We start from the raw sequence: 18,701 nt of genomic DNA on the forward strand, positions 1-18,701 counted from the left end.
CCCTACACTGTTTGATGCCATCTCGAATAAAATTCCTGAGAAAGACATGGATCTCATCATGGCTGCCTACCAACTTCTTAGGGTAAGAAATACGATGGTGGTGGTGATTCCCCCTTCCACCCCAAGATGAGTTTTTTTTTTTTCCTTTTTGGGGGCATAAGAACGTCTGTTCTGTGTTGTCATATCTCTTGTCAGGAGAAGAAGTTGACGAGAGCGGATTTCGTAAGGAAGCTGAGGTTGATCGTGGGAGATCAACTACTGAAATCCACCATAACAGCTCTTCAGGGCCACGCATGTAACATTTTCACACCCTCCCTCTCCCAAGAATATTATTAGAGAGAGAGAGAGAGAAGGAAGTTTTGCCTTCAATATATTATTGTAATGCCTCTTCATATTGCAGCAGCCAAAGTCGACGAATAAGGTGAGGCCTGGAGGGGAGAGCGAAGGCTCTGCCCAGGTGGGTTTTTAATTAAGTAAGACGATGACGACAGACAGAGCACCAGCTCTGTGTAATTGCTATTTGTACTTTCTCTGTTCCTCAAAAAGGTTTGGAATACATTTTTTTTTTTTTGGTTTTTCTTAGGGCTTGAGAAGGAAATGTGTCGACTTGCTCTGTGTCACAATCATATCATATAATATACCCCTCTCTCTCTCTCTCTCTCTCTCTCTCTCTCTCTCTCTCTCTCTCTCTCTCTCTCTCTCTCTCTCTCTCTCTCTCTCTCTCTCTCCCCTGTGGAGTGAGAGATAATATGAAATAGGATTGTATTACTTAACGTGGTGATAACTTTGGTGTGACGTGGGCAATGTTTTGAAAGAGTCCGGTCAACAGCTTTGTGCTTTTATTTAATGGGATTGGCGTTGGAGAGTTGACACTGAAAATTCCAGAGCTCGTGCTTGCTTGGCGAATAAAACAAAATGTACACACGAACTTTCCTGGTGATGCCAAGAGAAAAGGATTCTTACAATTAAGGCCTCACCAACAAGCGACGGAATCATGTTAACAACGCAAGAAAAGAGTTTAGTGCAGAGTGACGTCATCATCGGAGCATGTGTATATCGATTGAGCAGGCGGTGATTATGGCGAGGTAGCTCCAGCGGCGTCAGTTGAGGGATCCCAGCCAGGAGGCCTGATGTTAGGCCAATCCCCTCTACATCCCAACCTTATGTACAGACTCTTCTTTCCTTTTGTAAAAAAAATAATAATAATAATCCAAAATAAATTCACGGGTTTTAAGATTTTCAATAAAAAAAAAATACAGAAACTCTTTTTCATTGTGTTTTTTGGAGTTTAAAAAGTTCAGGGTTTAGGGTTTAACATACAAGTAACAATGTTTTTCTAGTAATTTTAAAAAGTTGGGATACCTGGAAGTCCCTTGTCTGAGATGATGAGCTGTTTAAGTGCACTGAGACAGCCTTGTGCCACTCTCTTTGCTTGTTCCTCTTCCCACCCCTTCAGCTTCACCACCACATCTGCCTTCGAGTGCCCTCCTCCTCCTCCACCCTCTTTCTTGATTTTTCTTGCCTCTTCTTTTGCCGATTCCTCGTCTGCTTTTAACAACAACATTGTCAAAACAACGAGAGAGAGAGAGTTCTAATGTTCACCACAAATATATGCATTCAGCATGACCTGCGGCCTCTGTCCGGGATACCCAGACGGTAAATCCAGCGTAAAGATGCCTCCATTTATCTGCTCTCCTTGCGGCTCCATGTTCACCTCCTAACGTTGACACAACCGTTCTGACATGGCTGCAACGTTGAACTTAACTCATCGGTGGGCACATCTCTAATGACCTAAACACCTCACGAATCGAAAAAGGGGAATTTTGAATAGACATGTTTGTACCTACTCAAGCTTTCAAACACGAAATTTTCGGCTTCTGTTACAGAATCTGGCCCTTCTGCAATAACCCCTGCAGCAAGAAGAACGGTCCAGAGAAGTCAAGCCTCAGCTGTATTGAGTGACATTGAGAATGAAAACACAGTGGACTCACAAGACTCGATTGTTTGCTTGGAAAAGGTTTCCAGCAGCTCCTTCGTGTCCAGAGGCATGTACCTGCAAAGATTGATATCGACTCAGTCAGTCTCTCAGCAGTTCTTGTCATAAAAGTTGTATACTGCGCCCTTTAGCCGAAGGGCACAAAGGAGGTGTGATAACCTGAAAACGAGCTGCAGAAAAAGGTGCAGTAAGTGAAATATTGAAGCATCATAGATTGTCAAAATCAGATATCCGGCTTACCCAAGGCCAACTGCTAGTTCCCGAGCCACTTTTTGGTTTATTTCAGTTGAGTCTCCAACAATATAAATAGATGCCCCTTTGAGGAGTTGCATCATTCCTCCTGTCAAAGACTCCCAAGATTCCACAATATCAGGCCATTTCAGTTCTTCATCCTGCTTCTTCATGTTTATAACTAGCTGGTCATCATCTATATACCTGTAAGAAAAAAGAGACTTAAGCCCCTGCCCTGCATGAGTGGTCAAATTCAGTAACTTCACGCATGATCAATGCATCACTAACCATATCGTTTCAGAGGGCTTTATTTTTTCGAAGAGTTGGTTAGTTTCCAGAAGTGTAATCTGCATTCCATATCTCTGTTCCTTAACAAGTAAAGATGTCCCGTCTGCGTCTACATATATATCTTTTGGAGAAGGATTTTCTCCAGACTTTAGACGTAGCCTTAGTTCCACTTCAGAGCCAGTATCCATGAACTGCATCATACGTTCAACACGCTGAGCTGGACACGCATAAGCCGCATAAAATGCTGAAGATAAACTTGACTCTGTTTGCCTCCCCGCAATGTTGAAATTGGATTACGCACACTTGTGTATATGTGTGTGTATATGTTTCATGCATGTTTGAGGCATACCCAGACATTCCACAAAGATATACATACATCAACAATCATCGATATTCATTCACTTCGATGTACAACTACAATTAACCCGTAACTGCACACCAGAGAGATATCTGACTAACCAGGATCATTCTGATCATACATTCAGTAAAAAAAAAGTCGATAATTATCTATCTACCTAACTCCATTACCCCCACACCATTGCACAGAAATCGAACGAACAGAGAATTTTAAGAAACCGCAAAGTGACACTAGACTCACCTCATAATCGGTGGAACTCGTGGAAACTGCAGAGAGGCAGTTGCAGGAGAAGCGATCGAACCGGCGAAAGGGAACATTCCGATCTGATCGCCGGCGGCTCTGGAGTCGGAGGCAACCGATTTCCCTCGAAACTCTAGGCGAGGAACGAATTCGTCTCGGATAAGAGAGAATTGCGAGACCGATGCTAGGGTTTATTGAGTGCGAGTACAAGAAAGTGTCAAATGCAGAAGCCGAAGCCGAAGCAGCCATAGATGTCGAGCTCAAAGCTCCTCGAGCGAGGAAGAGGGAGATAAGAGACTGTTACTGCTCGTATCGTAGCATATGTATTGGGTATGGGCCGGGCCCTTATTGAACCGAATTGATCTCATTTTGGGCCTCTATAGAAATCTTCCCGAAAGTACGGACTCTGGCTCTAGCTCCGGCGACCTATATATATACGTTTCCGGACATTTTAATACATATATATATAGTAATGGAATTGACAAATGAATGTAAAACTTTTTAAAAAAGTTTATACAAATTTCAATAAAGTGATGAATTATCTACTTGTGCCACCGCCAACTTTCCATTCGCCTGTCCATACTTCAATTAATGAAATTTTTTTTATATATTTTTATCATTTACAATTATGAATTATCTAATTGTAATATTGTTATTTAATTTTTTTTTACAATTCGAAAATTTATCGCACCTTTTCCAATTCTCGGAGAAATCGGATGTTATTTAATTACTATGCCACACGTGTATATAAATACAAAAAAATAAACAAGTATAATTTATTTATTTTTTAAAATCCTTGGACTTGTCAACATGTTTATTATACATATGGGTTTTGTGGATGCGGGTGAATACATTTACTGGCGAATGATTACTACTTTTTTGCATGCCTGTTATTTACTCTCTTCAATTCTTCAAAAAGAAAAATTATATATATATATATATATATATATATATATATATAGTGTTGGCTTTAATCATTTTCTATTTTCATTACATCTTCAATATATTTTTTATAATCTGGAATTTTACCGACTGCATCTGCCAAAAAACGGAAAAAATTCATATAAATGTTTCTCCCTGAGTGAAGACTCAAACTCGAGTTCGAAAGGAGTTTTGGTCCCTTCATTACCGGTTGAACCACCCAATATTTGATACATATTTGTTATTTGTTATGTTACAACATTCTATAATGTAATATACATAATATTATAACTATTTAGGTTCCCGATAAACTTTGTAACCACTACATACAATATAATGCATTTATGCGTCCGTTAGAGCAACCCTCTGCTTTGGATTACATTTTCTGCATCATTGTATAACCTTTAACGTCGAACTCGATCCTTTCTCAAGCTCTCCAAATAGATATATATATAAAAAAAAAGAAACTTTTTTCCCTTCAAGCAAGGGCAATATTGAAATTAAAATTTACAATAAATATATACTAATATATTATCTAATATACGTGATTAAGAGAAAGTATAGCAAGTTAATTACAGCTGAGGCCTACCCAAAGTAAACTCGAGACTTGGCTTCTTGGGGCTTCTTCCTGAGACTATGCTTGACGAGCTTCCATCTTCTGATGATATTCTCTCATAACTCAAGCACTTTGGATCCATTTCCTCCTGTTAATTAAACCCCACAAAAAAATTGTTATGATTATAACCAAAACAAAAGATCCTAACATTTGTTTTTCCGTGTGGATATATCCATGTAAAAAAAAATATCAGTCAATATCATGAAGTGATATATATGGATCAAATAAAGGGTATAAGAGTGTATACTAAGCATGCACCAATATGGTGTGCATGCGAATTTTACGTAAGAAACCAATCTCGAGATATATATTGACCAAAAGGAAAAGGGGAATAAGAGAATATATATATATATGTATGTATGTATGTATGTATGTACACTAAGCAAGGCATAAAAACAAAGGAATGAAAAGAAATCAGCAACGCCCATACGTGTTATCTGCCCTTCATATTTTAACACAAGTGTATTTGATGAAGAAATTCATTCCTATCCATATACACACATATACATACATCATACATGGTTATATTATATGCATACTATCTATAAGTAAACACTGATATTTTGGGAAAGAGAATTCATAGATTTTTCGCACCTTAGAGGGCGGTGTGATTTCTGCAACAGTATCGTTTGTCATCCCGTACAACCGTGTCTCACTGAAAAAATTCGAAAAAAGTCTAATTAGAGAATATATATATATAGAGAGAGAGGGAGAGAGAGATAATATTTGGCATGAGACTGTTAGCCATGCACGTCTAAGCGAGATAAAATAAAATAAAACAAAGAAAGAAATAAACAAAAAGGAGAATAACGTAAAGTATAGGGAAAAAAGGAAAACAAATATCCTTTAACCAAAAAAAAAAAGAAAAGAAAAAGAAAATTTCCCTTTTCAGTGTCATGTATCGTAATGTGTGTGTGTGTATGTATATATATATATATATATATATGTTTAACATAGTTGCAGGTAGCCTCACTTTTTGCATGCAAAAAATGTATGCATACTTTTTCCTTTGTCTTTACATTTGAGTATAAAAAAAGTTGAAAGAGCCATGCATGTGATTACCCATTTGCTCGTATTCACCATTCTAAAAAAGAAAGCTTTTCAGACCATTTGCCACGGATACCAAATTTCGTTTTGCCCTAGATTCAAATTCTCGAATTTTATTGAAAATTATCCTATTAATTATGACACTAATCTTATCAGAAATATATATAATTCCATAATAAACAAGTCTTCATGACTCTCATAATTCTCAATAAATTTGAATATCAGTTGGGTATATAGAAATTGAATATTAGTCGGATATATATGAGTTGCGTGAAGAAAGTGGTGCCTAAATATACCAAGTCCCTGCACTAATAGTGGTAGGTTAGCAAATGCATATATATACATAGGGATACAAATGGCATAGCTTTTGGCCATGATTTTATTTTTCCCTTAATGGGTCACTCGAGGGATTTAGATTGGGGTTAAGTTTCCTTTCATACCATAATATAATTAATACCCTTTGTAAATTAGCCCGCAAAATCACAAGGGAAACCACTTTCACACACAATATCTCATGTACATGCACACACGCACACACACACACACACACGAGTGTTGTCTTTATATATACATGCAAATGTGTCTGCATATACAATAAGTGACTCCTTTATTTGAATAGGAACGATAATGGGGTTGGTTTCTCTTTTTCTTTTTTTCTTTTTTATTTTCTATATAGTTGGTTTCTCTTTCATTAATTCTCTCGTTTTTCTCTTTTTCTTTTACACGTCAAGTGGGGAGAGAGAGAGAGAGAGATGATGATGATTAAACCATCATGGATTTATCTACGTTCAACAGGCTGTGGTTGACAGAAACAAACAGACAGAACAAAGAAGGAAGGCATAAACACACTTCCAAGTTCCTAGGTGCATGTGACTCTTGTTTCTCTCTCTTTCTGTTGTCCCGTGCATGTATACACGCGTACATGTATCTATACATATGTATGCGTGTGTTACATATGTGTTGCTTTTGTAAGGATTCCGTTCATAAAAACAAAAGCATGTCTAAAATATTCGAGCTTTACCAGTTTAGACATTCCACTTTCCAAACACACGTGTAAAGCCAACGGCGGAAAATGCATATGTATCTCCGTATATATATGCACACGTATTGTGCATGCCCATGCAGAAGAAAAAAGTTATAAAGAAACACTTGCATTCGAGCATATCAGTATATATTCTCACATCGGGAAAATGTACGTACCAAACATGCCCATACGTAACGTACATATATATATACATACACATTTTATAGAAATATATAATATATATGTGGACGAAGAATGAATGAATTACCCGGAGGAGCTGCTCCATAGACCGCGATAGTCATTTCCTTTGTCACCATTAGATATCTCTCTTTGATTCTGCATTTCATTGTTTTGCCTCGATTTCCGGTTCACACGGAAGATACAATCGTCCGAGTTATCCCCCGAAGATACAGTTTCAATGACATCAGATTGTCCTATAAAAACAAATGTACAAATCCCAGATTAGTTAGGATTCTGTCATATACGATTATATAAATCTCTATTTTTCTCTTGACAAATAACGTTAATTTAATAGAATGCCGAATATACCGGACGAAGCTGCTGCTGCTTTGTCGGTAGTCTTCACTGTCCGGTACATCTGATATAAAATATATATATAAAGTTACACCAGAATCTCAATATGAAATAATTTTTTAAAAAATTGTAAGATAATCAATTTAAAAAGCTAAGTTTGTATTCAAACATAAACATATATATATATATGGGCAAAATAAGGAGAAGAAGACAGAGAAAGCAGACCAATGTACTATTTTCACCGTGGCATAGAGCCAAAAGAAACGGTGTGTCCTGCCCCGACACAAGTGGACAGAACAGAACCAAGAAGTTCTGAAAGTATATACGTTGGGAGATAGCAATAGAAAATAACTGTTCAGACACAGAACCATTAATGATATTATTAATGTGGTTCGCAATTTTCATGTCCAACGCCTCAATTTATGTGTCTGACCATGGTCGAAACCTAACCCAACCATGGTTGAATGAAATCCCATTCCATTTCGTCTAGGGGGGGGGGAGAGAGAGCATCATATCATTAAGAAATGATGGTGTTTCTGTACTCCTCCTCCCTCCCAGAATTTTCCCCTCTATTTTTTAACCCAAAAAACCATGCATAGCAATTGACCAATCAGATCTTCAACCAAACATTATTTAAAAAAAAAACACTTTTTTTCTAAAAAATATTGTCTGAATCGACCTCTAAACATCGTTCATATCTTCGGAAAACCCATTTGATTTTATTATGAGATGAATCTAACAATGGAAAATAAACCAAGAAAAAAAAAACATTTTTAGGGCTTAGTTTTCCTGCCTTAATTATTCTCTGAAACCGATTAAAATCAAAACATTGACCTCTCTCTCTCTCCTTCGTTATCTCTATATATGTGTCAGTAATATGAAATGTTGAGTAATTTGTAGTTATTACAGGACAAGTAGTGATTCTTCTTCCCATAAAACAAAGCAAGCAAAGGCCTGTCTATGATCTTGCAGGACCAACAGATATATTATATAAAGAAACTAAAGGTAACTTCAAGTTTATTCTTCCAAGAAATTAAACGAAGAAACGAAAGACCAACTTGTTTGAAATTGTACTCTTTCATCTGTATACCTTATATATATATATATGTACAGAAACACGGGCATATATATATATATATATATAAACAGGCTCATGTATTGCTTAACTCATCCCGATGTAGGATGTTAACTTTGCTTGATTGGTGGTCATTCGAATTAATTACTGTGGAAAAGGGAAAAGGTGGAAGAAAGACAAGATTCTTCTATTCACTGACGATCCAGCTCACAATCCTCGAACTCAGATTAAGGAAGACACTGAGTCAAAATCATCGTTATTCGAGTTGAAGTGTATATATATATATATACATAGCAATCAGAGAAATTTAAACCCATTTGATGATATAGGTGTTCTTAAAAGAAGGGTTAATCGATCAATAACGATTAAATAAGTGAATTACCTGTAAATGAGACTTGACGTGAGCCAGGGTCAGATCTTTTACAGCCATGAGCTCAAGAACCGATTTGGGTGTTGCTCCTAGCGGTTAAACAAAACGAAAACGGATTAGAATAACTGAAGATAACAACAAAAAAATGTGGAACCTTTAATTAATTTTCATGGACATGCATACTTTCATGTCCGCCGAGCATTTCGACTGCGTGGACGAACCGGGCGTGGAGAGTGGTCGTCCACCGCATCCGAGGAGCTCTCATACTTCGCTTCACCGGAAATCTTGGCATGAATCTTGATCTGTTGTTCGTCATCAAGCCGTGATGATGACGATGGTGGTGGCTAGGGTGATAATTAGTGGTTGTTAGGCCGGAGTTGGCAACTTTTGTGGCACTAATGTTGTTATTGACTAGTGAACAAGAAGAAGAGGAAGAAGAAGAAGAAGGAATCAAAGACGAGGGATCGAAAGAAAAAGACGGTGGATGTGAAGTGTGATGAGGAGGGTTCTGGTACAGTGGGATTCCTCGTATCGGCCTTAAGATGTTGAGGTTGTCCCTAAGAAACCCATGTAGTTGTTCTTGAACAACTTGTTGATCTGTCTGGAATGGAAGCGGGTTCAAGATTTTGGAGCCATTGAAATTCGGGAGAGTGTTCGAGTCTGCCGACGAGATCGAAACGGGGCTCCTCGACAAATAGGAGCCGTTCGACAACGAAAGATCGAATGAACTTTCGGTTTTAGAATCGGTTCTTGAATCCAAAGCTCTTCTCCAAAATCCTAAATCAAGATTCTCGGCCGCTTCTGTTGATCTTCTCTGCCACGTGGACGACGGTTTGGTGTTCGGAGGACTGATTCGTAAGGATAAATCTGGTTGAGCAGGAAACAGCTCCATGGTTGTAACCAGACAAAGCTTCTTTTCTTGTTCTTGATGGGAAAAGAGGCTCAAGCTTTGAATCTTTGGCTATGAAATCTGCCCAACGAACCCTAGCTTCGGTTTTCTTTGAGTTGGAGGAAAAAGAAAAGGAAGTACGTACGTCTTTATGGGTATGGAGAAAAAGGACATATATGGTGTTTGTTTTTTTAAATTTAGGAGGAGATTTATGGGGTTTCTTGAGAATCTTGATACAAAATTTTCCTTGATTGAGGTTGAGAAGTTGCAAAGATTTTTGAGATATAGAGAGTGAAGAAAGACAAGAAGAAATGACACTTGAGTAACTTAGAGAGAGAGAGAGAGAGAGAGAGAGAGAGAGAGAGAGAGAGAGAGAGAGAGAGAGACTATCTTTTGTGGAGATGGAGGCCTAGAGAAACTAGGTTAAGAAAAAGCAAAGGGATAAAGAAATGGAAGAGAAAAGAGGCCCATACAAACAAAAGTGGTTAATAGTAAATAAGCCTTTCTTTTTCCCTTGCAAACCTTTTGTTTTCTTTCGAGCATATATATAAAAGCATTTTTCTTTATTTATTTTTTGAACTCCTCTTTTTTTGTTCTTTTTCTTACATGTTACCCTTTTATATTATCCACCATAAACCTATACATTATAATCCCTTTACATTGATTATCATAGATACATTATAATTAAATAAGCCTTTCTTTTGACTTGTTATATGTTTTATTATCCTTTCGTATCCTAATCGTAAGATGGTAAATATATATGTTTCTATATAGCTTATTTCAAGCTTATGGTTTATTATATGCACGAACTACAAAATTAGGAAGCCAATATTTGCGGTTTAATGCTTATTAATTGAATAATAATATACAACTTAAGAGAAAAAAAAAAGGAAAGGTGAAAACTTTGGCATGGTTATCTTTAACAACCCACACGCTCTTAATTTGCTTTTAACTGAAACCCAAGGTTGATTGCTCCTTTTTATAAACCCTAAATTCATTCCAAAAAGAAGCATTAAATTTTGAAAAAAGGGGGAAAAAGAGAACAAAGAAAAAGATTTTAAAAAAAAAAGAAAGAAAGAAAGAAAAAAACAAAGTTTGCTTCTTTTAAGCGTATATGGCTTCTCCATCACATGACTACGCACTCCCCTCTCTCTCCTCCCTAGCTAGGGTTTTGTTTTGTTTTGTAAATCATACCTTAATGATGAAATAAAGCATCTGCATTATGATGCATTTTCTTCAAATATTACATAACTTATATCCAATGAGCTTTAAATAACATTATCCTTTTACATTATTTACGATCTAAAATTCTAATATATGTAAAAGGATAACTCCACCAACCGATAGATCTTACCACAACGAAATTTATTATCAGATTTTAATATATTACTATAAAAGAAGTTTAAATTTAATATGAATATAGGTGGGAGAAATGGTTGATTAGAATGAAAAAAAATAAGCAAACAAAATGGTGAAAATTAAAGGAAAATAATAAAAAAGAACAAGAAAAAAATATGGATAAAAAGACATATCTACGTTTCCCGAATGGGGTATAAATAGCTATATATTGTACAGCAAATAGTTTGAGCTAAATTGTTTTATAAGGTATGCTCGTCCAACGTCTTTAACATTACTTCTTTTTCTTTTGTTAAGCGTATTCCGACATACGGACACAGTTTAATTACCGTTTTTACCCTTTTTTTCCCTCATTTTTTTTAAATATTATAAAAAAAGTCATATATACCCTTATTTAATAGTTGAAATGTAATTAATATACATTAATTTAATTTTATTGAATTTGATTCATTTTATTTAAGGTGACATCTGTTTAGTAACAAAAATATTATACAGTCAAATATTAAGAAAAGGAGGGAGTATATAAAAATTAATTACATCGCTCTTGTAGCAAGTCATATTTGTATAATTCCATTAAATAATGCTCAATGGTTTGGCCTTGAGATCGGCAAGATACCACATAGGGAATAGAAATCTCCATTAAGAAAACGACATTTGATCTTTTATTTTCTTGAAGTTCACAGAGACGCTTCGATGTTGAAATTTAATTTGTAATTACTATGCGATTATACAGTAAAAAAACTGTACTTAATGTTAATTATGATAATTAAACCATCATTAGCTTCTCCTAGGGTTCCCGACACCCTAGAAATTAACAAGTTACCGATTTATATACACCATTTTTAAACTATAGTACTATTATCGTAACTTGTCTCTGCGTTTTCCTCGAAATTTAATGGTCCAATTAGATGTCGGGCTCATTACAAGAAAATGTGTCATCTTTTTACTTTCTTTTTCATGTTTAGTTTAGTTTTGGAACGAGTGACCCATATTGCTCTTAGGTTAATTGAATATATATATATATATATATATATGAACACGTATGAATTCCAATCGATACATAATTATATGGAAAAAAAAAAAATCTTCGAATTCATCCGTACGTGTCAATGCGATGTACTCACTAAAAATATATTTTGGCACGTTCTCACCGCATTTTAAGTGACCCCACCCCCCAACTTATAACGTTATGAGCATTAATTGTTGCAGCAACCGTTAATGAAAATCAGTATATATATATATATAGAGAGAGAGAGAGAGTGGAACATTTCTGCCAACATTTCAAAGTATTAATTTGTATAGTATAGTAAAGCCTAGATAAATGATGTATAACTGGCGATAGGATACTATAGTCAATGCAAACAATTTCATGGCAATTATTAGAACTACTACCTGTGATATCCTGAGTTATGATGAGGATTGAGAATGTTCGTCGGTGTAGATGATACGGATAAAGAACAGCTCCTCGAGTACCACTAGACCAAAGAGATACGAGAACGAATCAAATGCACCAAAATGAGAGAGATCCGAGGATTGTATAAATATCTAAGATAACTTAAAAGAATTAGTTGAACTACTCATAGTAACAAGATGCACACACTTTTTCGGTTATCTATTTCGAGAGAACTCCAAAGTTAAACATGTTAACTCTTTCAATTTAAGGATGAGTGACATACTGGAAAGTATCTTCGTATGCGTGCGATTGAGGACAAAACACACTAAAAGATCTCATCATCTCGTGTTGATATGTGAGAGCAGTTTTGACATTTTGTAGCGGTCGTGGGTCGTTACACTGCCCAACAATAATATATATTTTGAAGAGCATATGAATATATATAGGATCATACTATATGTATATATCTTAGTCGGGGGAGGGGGGACAAGATATATATATGTTGTGTTTGAACTTTGAAGCATTCATTTCTTGTAGGAAAATACAATTTAGTTGCATGGATTATGAGATCGATTAACAAGATAATCTCGAATTAATGAGGTAAGTATTATTTTGTAAATTATTCTTTATATATGTGTGTGTATATATATATATTCTAAAAGTAATGCTAAGATCAAATCTTTTTAATTGCTTTTATTTAACATTCGATACCGGATTTTGCACACTATCGACCATCCAAAATTATTCATATTGTCGATTAATATAATTACACAAGAAGTTATATATATATATATATATATATATATATATCAGACTCGAATAGACATGCACGTATGTGCGTCACAAAATAATGATAATTTGTAAACAATATGTTTTTTTTGGTACATATATTGATAACGTGGTTTAATGTAGATCATATGAAAATTACACATGCGAATTTCATTCAAAATTTCGTACTATTTCTATGTGCTAGGTCCATTCAATAATGAACAATGATGATGGTGATTTTCAACCGCTATTATTAGCGAAAGATCATTCTAAAAATATATGTGCATATAAATTAAATAAAAAACCAAATAAATTGAATATGGTTGTTAGGTAGTGTCATATTAAAGGAAATAAATTAGAGATATCTTTGTTGGTTTGATCATATCGCACAAAAAAATTCTAATAACGTTCTTTTAACTTCAACCTTTATGGTACACTTAAAAAGATTTTGTTCCCATTGAATGGTGGATTTCTTTTTTCATGAAGAATATCATATATCTTTCCTCTTCTTTAGTCCAAATTAATTAAAAAAAATTATATAGTTTTCTTTAATTTAAATTAATTAAGCACTTTTTCTAGAACAAAGATATTCTTTTCCTTAGTAAATATTCACATTATCATACATCAACCCTCTCTTTTGCCCACAAAAACTGTTTAATAGTAATTTTAAATTTTATTTCACATCAAAACTTTTTGCAGTATAATTGATATTTTATTATAAACACAAGTGACTTTAAAAAGCCTAATAATATTGGGAAAAAAAGTTATATCACCACTATCACAATTTTCGATCTCAATTAGAATAGGAATATATCTTGAAGATATTTCCTCATATATATTATTATGTTTTTGTTTTTTTTTTACTTTTTACACATAATTACTAAATTTAGAATACAATTGGAAATCGAATGCAGAGAAAGGAAACTCAATGTCCCTAATTAAAGTACTATATTAGTGGAGGATTGAATTGATTCTTCAAACTTTGATGACTTTAGTGGCTCAAAATGAAAAAAATAAAATAAAATAGTGCCAATGGGATTCCATGGGTTGAAAAATCATATAGAGACTGCACATATATAAATAAATGTGTAGCGCGTATTCACGGCAAATGCTTATATGTGAGTATCCATGCGTTTACACGTATTTTAACTACATATATATATATATACACATGGAAAATGGAATTAACGGGTTGAAATATTATGTTTTATTACACCCTATAATTTAAACTTGATCAAAGCTATTAATAAATCTAATACAAAACTACATGAAGTTGAGGAATTATTTATGATCATATACATACATAAAATGTTGGATATGACTAATATATATTTTTTTTTGTCAGAAAGAAGATTTATGAAAAATGAGTTAAAAGTGGAAAAGCATCTTTTAACTAAATGAGTTGGAGACTCATATAAGGTGTTTTCACCAAAGAAAAGAAACAGAAAGAGAAAGGGGAAACCAAATGAATCTTCTTTTAGAGCAAAGACAAGTTCTTTTTGTAAATACCCCACAAATCTCCAAGAGATTATTTCTCACTCGTAAAAGCAAATTATTTAACACCAAATAATTATATTCAATTCTTAATTATTATATATTCTTTTGCTTTTTTTTTCCCTTCCCTTTTTTCAGTTCTATCATCTCTATATATTCTCTGCCCAAAAATTATACACACTGAAATCCTGATATTCTTTTGGAGTAACCTTTTTTACATGGAAATTGTATATATCATTTTTATAAAAAAAAAAACTATCAAGAGACCTTGTTGTTGAAGTAGGGGAACGTTAGTAATATATGTATTATGTATATATATGTGTCTATCATAATATATATCATATGATACAAATCATCTTACCAGCATGTGATTCATTTTAAAATAAAAGGGTCATTTTATGTAATGATTTGAACTCTTATTTTTCTTGAGGTGAGGCAGTGTTACGTTTTGATGTATGATTTCTGTCAATGATTGATATCTTTATTTGGTTTCTGCATGTATATGAGTGCTAATAACAGTACGGGGGTTATAAAAAAAATTAAAATAGTCACTTTATGCGGAGTGGTTAATATGTAAAATCAAATTTGAACCCACAATATATAATAATATCTAAACAGATCCGATTGATTGAATATGATTTGTTTTAAATCAAATTAATCGAACTCTGATAAAAATCAAACTGAATATTTAATAAATATTTTTTAATAGAAAGCGAATTCTAATAGAATCTAATCTAAATCCAGAAAATCAATATAAAATATGGATAGTTATCAATTTTTTCAAAGCAAATAAAAAAATCGGAAATATCAACCCCTAATTTTACTAATAAAAAATCTGGAAAAGAAACTAAATAATCTCCTTAACGTGAATTACGAAATACCATCGTTTATAAAAAGGACCGATAATAGGCCCATTAATTGATTGGGCTCTACATGTCCTTCGATCAGCCCAATACAAAATCATGAAATCAGTCTCATATTTTTCAATTTTTTTTTTGTTAAAAAATTATGTTCTTCGTCTCCACGATAAGCCCTAGCAAATCCTTCTTCTCTTCGCTTTCTCTCTTTTTCGCCATCACATGTCTTTTCGATTCTCCCGAGTCCGGACTTCTGACTTCGAACCGGAAAACGCATACGTGATTGCGAACGAATGGGGCGAGAGATCCGGCCCCGACTCCCAACCAGAAGCCGCAACCGAAACCGAATCGAGAAATGGCCCTGTGACTACGGAGGAATGGGGTGAGAGATCAGAACCCGACCCGGATGAGCAAGCGACCGGCTGAGCGGAATCGGATCCTCCGAGGAACGAGGACGAGTGGGAGGAAGAATACAGCAGAGGCGGTCAATTGGGCGCTGGGAACGGAAGCGCAGTGTGCGATCGGGCTTGGGAACTGAAGAGGATTTTGGCGGACACGGTGTACGGAACTGAATTTGGGTTTCGGACCGGGTCTGAGGTGAGGGCGGAGGTTTTGGAGCTCGTGAATCAGTTGGAGGCTCTGAATCCGACGCCACCTCCGGTGGAGGCTCCGGAGCTTCTCGACGGCAACTGGGTTTTACTGTGAGCTTCCTTCTTCTCTCTGTTCTTCCTTTTCCCCCTTCTTCTGTGCCTTTTATCAGATCATTTCCAAGTATGCGAACTTCCAAACGACTGAAAGAGTTCATCCATATACCCGATATGAGTACCATAGTCATCAATTTGGTAAAGTTTCGGTTTTTTGTGATAGCTTAGATTTTGGCTTGTAATGTCTGAAATGTAAAATTGATTTGTCTGCTTAAAGTATTGGTTTTCAGTTCCTTTGTTATAGTTGGGATTGAATGAGTGTTAGATATTATGTTCCAGGGTTCTTGTATATAATGCTTCATTCCACTCTGATTTTTGAGAATGAGAAAACTTCCCTATTACAGTTCTGAATCTTGGTAAGGCTACAGTATTGTTTGTTCAGTGAACTCTGATTTGCTCAGCAGTGGCATTTCGTTTTGGCTTCATGATCCGAGCTCATGACTTGATCTTTTTCTTCTCGGGTTTGGACAGATATACCACCTTTTCAGAGTTGTTGCCTCTCCTGGCCACTCGTACGACGCCCTTACTGAAAGTGAAAAGAATAATACGGTCTATCGACCTCTCTGTAGAAAACTCGACTACGCTTTCCAGTCCATTAACCGACTCCTCGTTTAGTGCTTCTGCAGTTCTGCTACAGTTGAAGTTCGGAGTCCATCCAGAATTCAGGTATTTTGAGAATACCCCTTTCGAAGTAATGCCTTGTGTGATGAATACACTTGCATGAGCATCTGAAATCTGGTTATTGTTTTTAATCTGCATTAGCGTTTTGATCTGGGGATGATGTTCCGTTAAATGTTTAGTCAATTAATGAGAATTTACCCGAAAAGCAAGTAACCTTAAAAGGATCGTTAAAGTTCCAGGGACTTAGATCACTAAAGGGCAGCCTCATTTGTGGAAATGTAGTCTAATGCAGTTCTTGTTTTGGAAACTGATACAGCAGAGAGTAGAACTTCTGAAAATTACTTCACGGCAATATGACTGATTCTTTTGTGTTTTTACGCATATCAGGTTTCGTTCAAAGAAGGTACACTACGACCTCCCGAGATCAAATCGAGCGTTGATCTCCTCGAGAGTGTGGATTTACTTGGGCAGCAGGTCAGCCTACTGCCGCTGAAGCAATCTCTGAACCCTTTGCAAGAGTGGCGGCTAGCATTTCCTGGGCAATCTCCGGTCAGCAGCCTTTCAGGCTTCCGTTCCCAGGAAACTGAGGCAGCTCCTGGATTCTGATCACTTATCTTGACAAAGATCTCAGGATCTCTAGAGGGGACAGTGGCCTTTTCGTGCTTGTCGGAGAAGGAAGCTCTCTTCTTGAACTCTGATATATATATATATATAGAGAGAGAGAGAGATAGAGAGAGAGAGAGAGAGGGAGAGAGGTTTCCTTTTAATGAGTAGATATATGTAAAGAGCATGAACATTAGAGATATACAAATTATTGGACCTGTGTTTTCCTGGGTCCGTAACATTTGGGAGACAAGGCAACTGTGAAGACAAGACTGGAGCATAACGTTATCCGAATCCAAACCAAATGTAAAAGGGGCGCGTAAAAGATTTTATAGTGTTCAATCGAAGGATTTTATAATGTTTGGTTACATTTTACGAAATTATTAGAATGAATCTAACATTAGCCAAAATGCTGATAATTACTCGGTCGGAGTTTGATCCCTAGTAAGCAGGAAGATCCGACAAAAGTGGATATAAATGAAGAACAGGAACCCGTCAACGATTAATCGATCAAAACCCAGAAATTGATTCCCTTTTTCCTGTTCGTTTTTACAATATCTTGATCTCAGAATCCACCACCGGACATTTCCGCTCGTGTTTCCCTCGTAATTTGAGAAGATAAAACTTGTGGGTCAAGTAACATGAGCGATAAGCTTTCGGAGAAGCTCGACGACGAACAAATCTCCGAGCTCCGGGAGATTTTCCGATCATTCGATCGGAACAATGACGGAAGCCTAACCCAGCTCGAGCTCGGATCTCTTCTCCGAGCCCTAGGACTCAAACCGAGCCCCGAACAGCTCGAGAAGCTGATCCAGAAAGCCGACACGAACAACAACGGTCTTGTCGAGTTCTCCGAGTTCGTGGCCCTCGTCTCGCCTAAGATCTTGTCGGCGACGATGCCGTACACGGAAGATCAGCTTCTCCGGCTGTTCAAGATATTCGACACCGACGGAAATGGGTTCATCACGGCGGCCGAGTTGGCTCACTCGATGGCCAAGCTGGGACATGCTCTCACGGTGGAGGAGCTCACCGGTATGATCAAGGAGGCCGACACCGACGGTGACGGTCGGATTAATTTCCAGGAGTTCGCCATGGCCATCAACTCCGCCGCCTTCGATGATTCTTCTTTTGATTGAATTGCTTCTTCATCCATCTCCCCTCACACTTTTTTTTTTTGTTTCTTTACGATTACAGTTTGAAAGAATTGTCTTCCAATCGTGTCTTAGACTTTATTGTTTTATTAGATGATTGTTATTTTTCTGCCATACCCAACTTTCTGTTCTCGAATTCGTATCTTTATTGATGGAAAGAGTAAA

General features: G+C 36.1%; 4 protein-coding genes and 1 pseudogene across 8 annotated transcripts in view; 3 read left to right on the forward strand and 2 right to left on the reverse strand.

Moving 5' to 3' along the window:
- The window catches only part of LOC104814416 (inactive poly [ADP-ribose] polymerase RCD1-like), a 4,319-nt gene extending 3,661 nt beyond the window's left edge, over positions 1–658 (forward strand). For 2 of the 5 annotated variants that reach the window (XM_010542445.2, XM_010542446.2), the window contains exons 7-9: positions 1–82; positions 196–295; positions 401–658. In XM_010542445.2, the coding sequence (XP_010540747.1) occupies positions 1–82; positions 196–295; positions 401–420 (202 nt within the window). In that variant the 3' untranslated portion in view covers positions 421–658. Of the gene's footprint in view, positions 83–195 lie in introns of all 5 variants that reach the window. The other 3 variants (XM_010542443.2, XM_010542444.2, XM_010542447.2) reach the window with 2 other exon arrangements.
- Positions 659–866: 208 nt separating this feature from the next.
- On the reverse strand, positions 867–3,409 carry LOC104814417 (probable inactive shikimate kinase like 2, chloroplastic). Its single transcript, XM_010542449.2, has 8 exons — positions 3,114–3,409; positions 2,516–2,706; positions 2,237–2,431; positions 1,992–2,053; positions 1,844–1,910; positions 1,628–1,746; positions 1,363–1,545; positions 867–1,182 (listed from the first exon to the last, which is right to left on the reverse strand). Exons 1-8 carry the CDS (start codon positions 3,360–3,362, stop codon positions 1,076–1,078), a joined length of 1,173 nt encoding a protein of 390 aa, XP_010540751.1. The 5' UTR covers positions 3,363–3,409; the 3' UTR covers positions 867–1,075.
- A 1,003-nt stretch (positions 3,410–4,412) lies between these two features.
- LOC104814418 (probable transcription factor KAN2) lies at positions 4,413–9,942 on the reverse strand. The gene is made up of 6 exons (XM_010542450.2): positions 8,884–9,942; positions 8,713–8,789; positions 7,271–7,319; positions 6,990–7,155; positions 5,245–5,305; positions 4,413–4,738 (listed from the first exon to the last, which is right to left on the reverse strand). Exons 1-6 carry the CDS (start codon positions 9,590–9,592, stop codon positions 4,607–4,609), a joined length of 1,194 nt encoding a protein of 397 aa, XP_010540752.1. The 5' UTR covers positions 9,593–9,942; the 3' UTR covers positions 4,413–4,606.
- Positions 9,943–15,655: 5,713 nt separating this feature from the next.
- LOC104814419 lies at positions 15,656–17,607 on the forward strand (annotated as a pseudogene).
- A 97-nt stretch (positions 17,608–17,704) lies between these two features.
- LOC104814420 (probable calcium-binding protein CML17) lies at positions 17,705–18,589 on the forward strand. The gene has a single exon (XM_010542451.1). It carries the CDS (start codon positions 18,027–18,029, stop codon positions 18,519–18,521), a length of 495 nt encoding a protein of 164 aa, XP_010540753.1. The 5' UTR covers positions 17,705–18,026; the 3' UTR covers positions 18,522–18,589.
- The last annotated feature ends 112 nt before the right edge of the window (positions 18,590–18,701 follow it).

Source organism: Tarenaya hassleriana, unplaced genomic scaffold (assembly GCF_000463585.1).
Source record: "Tarenaya hassleriana unplaced genomic scaffold, ASM46358v1 Cleome21, whole genome shotgun sequence".
NCBI lineage: Eukaryota > Viridiplantae > Streptophyta > Magnoliopsida > Brassicales > Cleomaceae > Tarenaya > Tarenaya hassleriana.